At 42.9% G+C, this 12,639-nt stretch overlaps 1 protein-coding gene across 1 annotated transcript in view; it reads right to left on the bottom strand.

Moving 5' to 3' along the window:
* LOC131289073 (uncharacterized) overlaps nt 1–12,639 on the bottom strand; it is a 64,275-nt gene that overhangs the window by 48,532 nt on the left and 3,104 nt on the right. Inside the window, exon 2 of the mRNA XM_058318271.1 lies at nt 8,769–8,786. Coding sequence (XP_058174254.1) covers nt 8,769–8,786 — 18 coding nt within the window. The remainder of the gene's footprint in view (nt 1–8,768; nt 8,787–12,639) is intronic.

Raw genomic sequence — 12,639 nt, 5'->3', positions numbered from 1 at the left:
CAACACCGCCAACAATGGAAGTTATAATCATCATAGTAAACCAATCTCCAAACATTATTCTCAGTACAAGCAGTATCAGAAGATAAAGCAGGAGACAACATATTCCAGGCATTCCATTCCGTAGCACAAAACAACATTTTGAACAGGATATACTCAATTGTACCTTCTTCAGCCGTGTGGTAGAGGTAAGGTAATTCCCATAGCAGTTGTTGATACAATCGTTACCCACACGAGGAAGGCAGTAGTTAGAACGAGACTAGGGTTGAAATCAGCCAGACAAATAGTACCTGGAAACAAATTACTTTAATGAAAGTATTGAAATTTCGCAATGAACGATACTGAGAAACCAATTCAATGCCGGATGAAGAACGGAAACAAGTGAGTTTAACATATCTTTGACGGCTCCACAATGGTAATTGTGGGCTGAAAACTCTGCCGCAGCAGAAAAGCTAGGAGGGCTACAGAGCCTTCCGTATCCGTTAGGAACAGTCACACGTTAGAAGCAATTGAGCTTCACATGTGGTTGAAGAAACGGCGGCAAATGCATCAGAAGGGTGATGAAAAAACGACTTTATCAATTGGATGGAGAGTTCCTCTTTTGCACCAAATTGCTTCAAGGCTAGCGTATATGAAAAGGGTCTGGTCGTTGGAAATGGGTATTAACGATTTGTTTTGTTTCTTCACCCATGAAGTGTTTTGTAAGCAGTATCGGCATGTATTAGAAAATACAACACCTATTAAAAAGTTTCAGTTCGTTCAATTTTTGTAAGCTTTTGATGAGCTATGGCCTAATAAACCTCAAATTGGTATTTACATTTGCTAAATAATGTCGAATATTATTCGTTTGTACACAATTTGTAACATATACATTTTACATTTTTCATAGCTCAATATAGCTTACTCCATAAATTTTACTCAGTGATAAATTATCATTGTTTTCGGATTCGCGGTTTAAAGAAGATAAAACATTGCACATTCCCTTTCCATTCCACCTTGTTCATTTCGGAACCGTATCTGTCAAATTGTAGGTGCCATCATGACATTAGATTGAAACCATTTCGACATATGACGGGATTAATAAACGCGACTTGCGGATGACATTGGCGCGCTGGGCAATTGTGGTCCACCCACCCTACGTTCAATGTGCGCATTTAGAGCTTGCGGTCTTTTACTGGGTGCTCCACACAGATTAGACTTCGTAAATGCAATTATTTCACCACAACGGAAAACGAGGGCTTCACTGGAGGGAACTATGTATATCAATCTGCATTGTGCACACAGTAGCGGAAATGAAATGATTGAAATATTTACTGTCCCACGGTGTGGTCTGGTACGTCAACGGGTATTTGTTGTTTGAACTCTACCGATATGAACGATCCCGGTAAAGGGCGAGCTGATGTTGATGAATCCCAGTCCCGTCTCGAACGGTGTGTGTTACCGAAACCACAAATTGGGTTTCCTGGAACTGTGGGGTACGAATAGTCCATCAGAGGAAGCCCGACTGCTGGTGTCCGAGCTGGATCCGGTGCGAAGGAAGTCTTTGTTTATAACGTTACGGTCAATACCGGGTGGTGCGCAAAGTGGAACCCTCGATGTAAAAGGGTCGACTTCGAAACCACAAACGTATATCAGGAAGTAAAATTGCAAATTGAATACATTTGATCTGTAAGTCATCACCATTACAGAGACCAAGAGCGATATGAGTTAAGCCGTTTAAACCTTGACCATTGGCTCATCGTAATCTTTAAAAAGATTTGACATAAGCAGAATATCAAAACAATTCGGGCCCTCTTCAAAAGCTCATAATTTTACAAAGCTGATATCTGTTTTAGTGTAGGTCTTTATATATTAAAAAAGAGATTAAACCTACAAATTCAAACGTCGTAATTCCTGACGAGAATAGTTAGATCAACTATACAGTTTGTGTTTCATCATACATCACAGCATATCAGTTACAAATTGAACATTGAGGTTTCAACCCTAACCAGAGCTGAATTATTTTCTCATTGTTTGTTCCAGAAACGATCCCTTCATAACTTAACACCATCTTCATTATCGCGCCCTGCTTCGCAAACTTCCCGAAAAGCGAAAGCAAAACCACAATGACTATCACGAATCCACGTAAGCCGGAGAACTAGCGCACGGCAGTAGCTGATCGTAGCACACTTAGCCACCTCCGTAAGGCTGCACACATTCGATGAGAAGCGTACGCAAAATTAGACCCCTAACACTGCAGTTAGCCTAGTTTAATCTGTCTTTCGAGGTCATATCGTGTACGCCTGACAACGGACTAAAGAGAAGCGCGAGGGGGAGAAAGAAGTCGCGTGGATAAATGGCGGCAAAAAAGGGCAAATAAAAGGAAGAACAAAGCGAATCATGATCAAAACCCCGGCATCATTTCTTAACAGACCGCCATCGACATATAACGCATTTCACTCTTATTAAATTAACCTTCTCGTTCGTGATAATAGCCGCCGGTTGCGCCATTACAGCGTGTGGTTTCTGCTGACCGTATTTTCCTTTTCTTCCTCGTTTTGACCCAACTAAAGTTTGAAGTAACATGCAAGGCTTACTATTTGACCGCAATGTCGCCTTCTTCCTGCCAGGGGTCATTAGTGTTCAACCATCCAACCCACAGCCCCTGACTGTGAACCACAGGTCTAGGGGACGTCGGCGGTTGCAAGTGACGAGGGCCGAGCCCACCGCACCGTTTTCCTTGGGAAGGACAATTCTTAGAGCTCTTAATCGCTTTTCTGGTGTCAGATGTCACTGTTTGTGGTACGGAAATTGAATTAACACGTTCGTATACACACGTGAATAGTGTTTTGTCCCACTTTCGATTTTTGCGCGACATGCGCGAAAGAAAACATACCATAAAGAAGCGAGTATCAGATAAGCAGGTATTGGAAGTTTTACATTAAGAAAACTTACTCTGCATGTGCATCCAACCTCTGTTCAATTTAAATCAACTGTAACGACTCTGGATTGTTACTTAGTTAGGCATCAAATTCCCTAGTTCTTACCATGAAAGCGAATCATGCATTAAAGGTAAAGACGCATTGGAAGTTATAATTAGAGCTAAAACGAATAGTTGGCAATATCACATATAAATGTGTATCTTTAAGTAGGTACAGATAAGTCACATTCTTTAATCATTCGATCAATTCACCATGTAACACTGGCATTACCATATGAGAGTGTTGTTCTACTTGGGGTATGTCCCCAAGAAAAAGTTCAGCAAACTCAATATTCTCAGAAATTGGCGCAAACATAACACTTTCATAAGGATTAAAAAAAACCGGATACCACCTTTGCTCAACGGTTCTTGTTTTTATTCAAACAAACGTCCGCCATTAATGTATGGACACGGCTTGTGTCTGCAACAAACTGAAAACGGAAAACAGTTTGAACCACGCTAAAGGTGAGGTGAGGTGAGCCAATTGCACCAAGCACAGGACTTAAGCACCGTCGAGGGGTCAATGTCATCCGAACGAAGATTGCACCGGCTTGGAAAATGGTACTCCTGCAGCGGCGAAGAAGCAGCGTATGCTGATGACACGGCGATTACCTTTCTGCAAAAACCGCCTCGGCGAGCAGTACCTGCTGCGGCGCAATGGCGACCATTAGCTGTAGCAGCGAGTGCATCACAAGTCCTCTCCATCTGACTTTGTATGTTATTATGCACCAATCAGCAACTACCATATTAATGATTACTCATATGTTATAATAAATCTTCTTGGTTGCTAACGAAATGTTTCATCACCTAAGAACATCACGGATGTACCTCACATTGCCCTATGCGGGTTGCGAGTGTGTAGCCTAAAAATTAAAGGACATTATTATCATGATGATTTACAATTTGCCGGCTACCCCCGGCTAAGTGAGGTATTACAGAATTGTAACATGGTTGAAATGTGAACTGTTGTAAAACTGTTGGATACTCAAACTGGTAGATGGTATTCCGCGTCTATCCAACGCGAATGAATCGAACTGTTGAGTGGAGGAAATTCCTCCATCGAGGCAACATGCAAAATACTTCAACCTCCCGTCGGTGGTTCAGACGGACGTCAGAATCATTCATGATTTATTGATCGTCTAGTATCGATTATTCTCGTACGTCTATCTTAGCAGCCATTCTCCCCTCCGTTCCCTCTGAGTTGCACACATCCGTTCGGTCACTCACAGTTTGTTTGCCCCGACACTGGTTATACCGCTCCGGCAAAGGTCATAAATTTTCATCCGAAACACACTCGGAACCACCGACATCCACCGATGATGTGTCGACCGGTACCCCGATGGGTTAAAAAAGTGGTACGTGTCCTCTTGTGACTTGTACACGGCCGTCGTCCTTCTGCCGTTTCGTCGAAAAACCACTTCGGGCGCGTCACGGTTACGCACCGTTTTGAGTTGGGATTTTCCTTTAGCCGACTCGTGTCTGTTCCCTCATCGGACGTGGCGAAACGGTGGCCGCATGGCTAAGTGGAGAAGTCTGAAGTTCACGAATGGCCTTATGCACCCGGGGGGGTTGCGTGATGCAACGCCGGCACTCGGCATGATGCACGTGCGAAATGTTCGCGCGTCGTCTGGCGACCCTTTGATATTCGTCTGATTGGATACTTGGCAACAGCGTTTGCATGCAGAAGCAATGGTACGTGGAGCTAAACGCATAAGATACAATACGTAAAATAATGCGAACCGAACAAAGTTTTATTTCATTTCAGTAGGTCTTTTACCAAAAACTCTTTCAAATAGAATTCAGTACATATACTGATTCTGCCTCTTTCTTAGAACTTCCGTCGTAAACCATGGAAAAGGAATATTGCGAACAGAAGTTATCGACGCAAATCTTTAACATTCTAACACCTACATAAAACATTCGTATACCCGTAGCCAAAGGAGGTACGGCGGCAAGAAATACACAGTAATGATATCCATTTGCATGGACATACTTCAAAACATGCCGCCCAGAGATTGTAGCGTTTGCCGTAGAGAAGCGACGGGGGATGGATTCGCAATGGTAGGTCGATTTAACCAATCTAGCAAAGGCGTATAGCATAGGAGAGCATTAGTGTGCATTGCTCAACCGCCCTTATGCCTTTGCTCTTGTCGCTTTGGCTGTACTTGCACGTATGATGATGCACATTCAAGCTCGCTGGGCTGCTCAGGAGCACGTTGCTGCTCACCGCTAATTTGCGGGATTAGTTCCACTCAGTCAGCGGCTTAAATGCAGCATGCTAGAGATCACCTCAATACAGCGTACTTTTTGCATTCGCAGCTCGCAGGACAGGAACATCTCTGAATGGAAAGTAAAATGTTGCTTCCATCGCAAGTGCGATTATCGTTATGGCTAGTCGTTTTTGCGAACCATTCTTCAGCATCCAAGGTTGCAATTGTTTCTCGAATGAGCAAAAAGGAGAAGAAATTATGTTTATAAGTTGTGGAAATTAAGCAACTGTTATAAAAATTGCTCAAAATATGTATACGTATATGAAGGAAGCACAATTCAAACAGCTAATTGTCGATGAACTGTTTTGTTATTTCGCAAGTAAACAATTTAAGATACAATTTACATTGAGTGAAATTTTCTCTCCCGATAACGATGTTTCTTTTTCTTTTTACACGAGCAATGTGATAAATACTTCTGACGGCACTTAACCAAAAAGAAGAAGTGTGGGTATATTAAACCGCAGCCTGGTCGTGGGAAGTTGTAATTGTTTCGTGATAACAAACTTCACTCGTTTACGCTTTTAGACACCCTCACAGAAACTGTGAGCGATTGTCAGTTGAATGTAATAGAAATCGTGAGATAATGACATAAGACAATCATGCTCATGATATGGTTTCTTTAACTTTGTACCGGTTCGGTAACATGTCTGTAACCATAGAAATGTCAATATATTCTTAAAGCTAGTCGTAGGCAAGCAAAATATTTGTTCCTTACTAGTCCCTCATAAGATGGTTGTAGAAACAACAAACAATCTCACCTGGCATCTGCCACCAATGATATATCTTACTTTCGATTAAATTAAAGAGAATAGGAAACAAACGACATATTGATTGTATTGTCATTATCAAGAAACATTCATGATTGCATTGCCAACTGAAACTGAACTGAGTCTAGAAACTCGTTGATATATTGGTAGCGTCAAATAAAAAAGAGCATGTGCCTCAATTATATCCCACACCAGGTACAAATTATAGCTCGTCGCAAGTAACACTCGCCACGCTGTGATCGATCAACACACTTTGATAATTGGCACAAATGAATCATCAAAGCAACAGGAACACTATAAACGATTGAATATTGTCATGAAAAGTTTGTTTTGTTCTCATAAAAAAAGTATTGACAAACATCGCTACTTCCAACCACTGAAGTCAAACATGCAATCCACGTGCTTCTTTGATGTGATAAGAAAAACACGTGTGTAAATAGCAGACCTCCACGTTACATTGGTGCTGTTCATAACAGTTTCCTATATATGAAATTCGAAATGTAAGCGAGTGAAACATTTGAGCTATAACAAGTTGATATCGATTTAACTTATGAAACATGTTTTACAAAAGAATGTCAATTGGAATTTTACTATATAAAGTTTTTTATGCATACTGGGCTAGGCGGATATGACGATGGCAAGTTAGATGATCAAACACTGTTGATATTTTCAATCAACGCTCACCCTAACCCCGTTTACCTTGATCCATTTCCCCAGTTCCGTGGTTTATGGCATTATCCAAACATTTCATCGCAACAGACCATAAAAAGTTGATGTCAATAGGATTGTTGTTGGGAAGGGTTAAGAGAAGCGGAAAAAATTCCCCACAAAACAGGGCAACGGTCGCAAAAAGGGTTAATTTAACATAATAAACAGTTGAATTGTCAATAACAGGCTATTCGGGAAGTTTATATTTGCAGTTGCCTTCGTCGAGTTTTTCGACAACTTTTAAAACTTCCACCAACAACTACACTCAATGCCGTTTCCAGTGGCTGGTTTGACTGGTTGAAAACTATCTCTAATATGCGAAAAAGCTTTCGTCTCGACGCCCCGCAGGCATAGAGACGGTTGCCACGTGAAAGATACACACGTTGAACGCTGGATAAAATTCCCAGGTCAATCAAGGGGACTTAACATGGCCGTTCGCTCAGTCGACGCGCAAACCGGCGGCTTTACGTTGATCTGATTGAATGCATCCGGCATTGGGAGCTAAGGGAATGTGTGAGATTTTGTTGAGCTCTCAAACCCAATTCGCAGGCAGGAGCATGTTACGGCAGTTCACAGTGGTTTACATGGGTGGTGTTATTTTATCACTCCACAAACTATTTGCTTTCCATTGCGGGGTCTTATAATTCGCCGCGACCGTTGACAACGCAGTTGAAAGAGGCTGGTTACATTAGGTAGCGGTGACACAGCTCCGCATTCAAAACTTTTCTAGACCTTGGACAGTAAATGAATACCGTTTAACATTGACCTGTGGTTAACAACAAACGTTCAACCTCATCATAAACTTTATGTTAAACGATTTTGTCATTTGAAATAAATTCTAACATGCACTTTAGCGTTTGCCAGGAGTTGTAGTCATTTAGCGTCTAGCACAACTTGTGTCCATTTTGATGACGTCTGTGTTCACATTCACAGAATGTCATCAAATAGGAAAGGGAAACTGATGGTACTTTCAATCATCTCAATCTTCTTGTATTTCTTAGTCTCAATAGCATACGTCTTGTATTCATGAACTTACCTTCAACAAATAGGTACTTATATATTGTTAGTATGTAAGATAAGCCGTGGGTCTTTCATATTACTCACTTTAGAATGTTGACAACTATAGTTTTGGAAAACTATTAGGATAATAGTTATTTTACCTAATAATTTGTTTAAAAATTATTTCCACTTAGTTTAATTAACATTTAAAGCTTTGTAAACGGGGCTGTCTATTATCAGAAACATATATAGACCAAAATAATTTGTCAAACCAGACGAAAAAAGGAGATTTATTTCAACCAATCGACAAAAATGAACTAAAAGTTAAAAGTTTTTAGTACGAAGGGAAAAACGATAATTCCAATTCGAAAATAATGTGTATACTCGAGAATTACTACCATAACGACAAGTAACAAGAAGGGAGAAGTTTACAATGAAGTTAGGTGATTTGGAGAGGAGAAATTGATGTACACAGAGTATACCTATAACTATTTTACTGGATAGACGTGCGTTATTGTATTATTCATGATATTGGAAAATAATATTTTGACACAACAAAAAATGTCTGTAATGGAAGCGATTACAAAAGAAGGCGACGACAAATGAACAGATGTTTTCAGTATGTTCTTTTAGGGTCACACATAGGGCATGACACACTGCGTTGCCCCTGCGAAGGTCAGACCATGCGCACCATTGGTGAATGATGGCTGATGATGCTAATGATGATGCTGGGGATACCTGGCATTTGTAAAATGGACCGACCCCAAAACATGAATGAACTTTGGAAAGGTTACCTACACCGCAGAGAGCAATCCGATCGCGGAATAGGCCCAGTAACCAAATTGTGACTGACAGCCGTTACAGGCTATGGTGGAGGTTTTCGGAAGAGATCCGACGGTACGCACCTGACGAGAAGGTTGGTCCGAATCACCGGCCGATCTCGAGCATGCACAATGGAAGATTCCACCGATGAGGCAATGTATTTGGTTCTACCTTTAGGGCACAAGTGAGTTTCTTAGCGCTAGACTGCATGCAGCATTCCGAGAGTGAATGGAAAGTTTCTCTTACCCAAAACCAATAGGCAACCTTCGTATTGTGGTCGGCAAAGTTGACGTGTGGTGTATTCGATGGTGTCATGTTGGACGATTTGGCCCGTGCCGTGGAATTCATTTGCAGTCAATCGAAACGGAACAAGTTGTTGATCAAAGTTTGCGGCTCGCGCATTGATCGACGCGGTTTTGCCCGTACCACCATCAAATTTAATAGACAATTTTCCGGGCCACGAATCAAATGTTTTTATAAAAAAAACGAAATAGAACGAAATAAGAAGATAAAACAAAATTAACAATAATAACGCCATCTATCAGCATTTGAATCAGCATTAAATGATACGTTACTTGTAACTCAATGCAAGGCTAGATAGAAGTTTCAAAGCGTCATATCACGTGCAATCGTGAATCGTTCATTCAAAAATCATAATTATGTTCGAGGCATGCATATCGCCAGCAAATGAAAGTAAAACTTATTGAGGTTAGAGAATGAAAGAAAAAAAACTCCTGAATAATAATTACAAATGATTTAGCAATAAGCGGCATTTAATCATAGAAGATGAAGGGAAGAAACCGACGCATGACGATGGAAATAACGATGGTGTTAATGATGATGTTGAGGGCGCAATGTTGATATTGCAGTAATTTATTATATCGTAAAAAACACTCACGTTACAATTTGGAAACGAAAAAGATCCACACTGGGAAGGAATGGTTGATCGCATTAGCGCAAACGATTTTTTTCATGCCTTTCTGCGGGATTTGGGCCGAAAAATTGTTAAGATGTGATGGAATACGTTAAGAGTCGACCAATCAGGTGGTGATGAGGAGGTTTAACGTTATGCAATACACGACGCTTGAAATAAAAGTCTAATTTTTCGACACATACAATCACACACAAGCACTGCACAACAGTACCGGTACGTCACGGAGGGAAAACAGAGGGAAAAACGGCGTCTTCGGACACCATTAGCAATCATTTTCCCCACGCCGAAAACACACGCGCACGAGCCGGAACAAAAGATGCCGCTATTTTTAGGCCTGGTATCTACGGAAACGGTACGGAAGAGCGAGGAGGGATTATATTAATTTTGCCTTTTGCACATTTTCTGCACACTTGCCCGGATGATGGCTCGCGTGAAAAACGGTGCAACGGTCAGCGAGGATAAAACGGTGCTCTAAGATAAACCGAGCTACGATAATCCCGACCGTTATCGACCGGGTCGAGGTATGTTTTAGCTGGGTTTCTTAGTCGGGCGTTTCTGAGCTAAGCGCAAATGCTACTTTTCTTGCAAGTAGGTCAACAGATCTAGCTAGGCCACACGTTTCTGGGAATGCTCTATCGCGAAGGGACATTGCTTGATCGACGATCGAAGCAGGGACTTACTTGTGAAAAGATTTTTATGATTTTAAAAAAAGAGAGCAAAAGCAGAAAGATACCGAATGAAACGCAAATAAAATGAAACTTTAGGGATATAAAACCATACGATAGTAGTGCGTTCCAAGGCTGCTTCGGCGAAGATAGATTTCTTATCGAATTCCACAAAAACACCAATAAAAAAGGGCGCCATTTAAATGCCTTTCCGGCTCGCAGCCTCATGATGGATCCGCTGTTGTAAAATGGAACACGCGAGCGGCGTGGCGTACTCAGCGCATTGCCTCAAATTTGCCAACAGCGCGCAGCAATCGTAGGGCAAGAATGCGGGACCATAAATCTTATCGGTTATACTTCAATTATTCTTCCGATACCCTCTTTAGGATTCGCTTTTATTGATGGACGCAAGATTTATTGGATCGCAAGTACCGAAAGACGGCGAATTGAATTGAACTTGGCAAAGAGAGAGAGACCTCCTTCGGGACCGGGAAGATAGGCAGGAGATAGGCTGGCGTCACAACGCACATCGATGTACATAAATGGCGAACAACCCGGGGCAGCAAATGTGATGTCCGAACACGCTGGTCTACGTTTCCGTTAGACTCGGACTCAATTTCCGCATCGCGGTTCTGGACCGTGCGCGCCAGAAAACAATATCCGAACCGTTACACGCTAAGCACAACAGCAAATGGCGTGGCGCGGCGACGACATTCGACACACAACCATCTGGAAACAACAGAACGCTGCCTCGGCCATGCAGCGCTCGAGGCTATACGGTGGTTAAGACTCCAGGGAAATTTATGTCGACGCAGGATTGAGAGGTATCCCCCGGGGGTTTGGCGGGCGGGAAGAAAGACCCACCAGAGAAAGGCTGCTAATCGATTGATGGCAGCAGCGGGTAAGAATGCCACAACAGCCGGGTGGGTGATGGTTTGGCTTTCTTTCGCGGCAGATTGACGGACCTGCGCTAGAAAGAAAAGCTTTCGCCTGCAGCAGGAAAGGCTAACACCAGAAATCCATTGCGCTAGAAGATGGAGCAGGCGACGGCCTTCTCTGACAGTCTGGAAAGGTCTAATCTGGCCCGATTAAGCTGCCATTGGATGTTGACCCAGTAATCTGCACCGATTCCGAGCTCGGCAATATCCTACGGACGATTATTTGGGTGACTAAAAGCGACTAGCACAAAATCCTCTACATATAGTGGATAAACGCAAGGTTTCCAAGTGCCATTATGATCCACAAATCGTTGGAATGTAGTTTTCAACAGAAATTATTTGCCTGCTGTTCGATTTCGTGTTGTGGCTTTTAACTTCTACCAGGACAAGCTGAGGGTCCATCGGAAATTCCGCAGCAAATTGGCAGTGCCAGCGCCTGAGAGGAGTTGTCTGATGGTTATCCAACAAACACACGCTCAAGCACGAGACTTTTTTATTTATTTCAAACGATCCAAACGTTCGTCCGATGTGGTTCCCGAATTCCAGACCCGTTACCAAACACACATACACGCGCCCGTGCGCACTTGCCCATACAAGCCACAAACGCTATAGCCACACATTCGGAAGATAGTCCCGAGTAGCTTAACCCATTTCTTTTTTCCGCGTGCGCGCAGCAGCAGCAACAGCCTCACATACGTCTAAGCGCTACATGACCAACGGCCATCGATTGGACACGGCGTCCGCGAGATGGCGAGTTTGCGCGGCGTTGGATTTAAAACGAAAAAGGTACCACACAACTTCTACCAGGCCCGAAACCGGTTTTAAAAAGGCACTTTCAGCAAACGTGTTCCGTGGACCGAGGGGTAGGGCAGACGAGGGAGAGACTGGGCTTCGCGGAGTGGTTGGCAGGCGCGAAACTTAAAGCTCTCCAGAGGGTCGGTTGGCTCTGGTTGGAGCGATTCTGCTGGCGAGCGAAGTCCACCGGCCCTCAACAACAGCCGTCCTGTGGCACCATCATGCTGAGTTGGTTGTGTTCGTCGACCCGCTGTCCCCCAGACGAGTTAGTATTGGTGCATTTGGTTGGTGGCTGCATTCCAAGCCGGTTTTGGTATGGAGAACGCGACGCTCTGGACGACGATGACGACGAGGCCCGCGTCGATTACGTTTTTACGCTCCACCAGCCAGATCAATGGAGATAGGCAAAAGACTCGAGCAGCGCAGTCCAAACGACGGTTGGATATTGCAGGCATCTTGGTGCCTGAGGAGTTATTTCAAACATTTTGAGCAAGAAACGGGGATGCATGGGCCAGTGGGGACGAAACTGGGCAACGGGTTTCCTTTTTTGCCTGCTTCGTACTGCCAGCAAACCGGATGGAGATAGATTAACCTTGATCAACTGTTGGATACCTTTAACGAAACTTTAAACAACATTTTAAGGATCAATAACTTGGAGTTACTGTAGACATTATTTTATCAAAAGCACAAGGTATCCAACCGCCAACAATGTGTTTCTGACTTTTCTTTCGAACCATCAAACAATCCCTTAATAAAACTTTTACTCTAAAAGCATGATACCAAAA

This window comes from Anopheles ziemanni, chromosome 3 (assembly GCF_943734765.1).
Source record: "Anopheles ziemanni chromosome 3, idAnoZiCoDA_A2_x.2, whole genome shotgun sequence".
NCBI classification, from domain to species: domain Eukaryota; kingdom Metazoa; phylum Arthropoda; class Insecta; order Diptera; family Culicidae; genus Anopheles; species Anopheles ziemanni.
The sequence above is the reverse complement of the archived record's forward strand: the minus strand, read 5'-3'. Positions and strand labels throughout refer to the sequence as shown.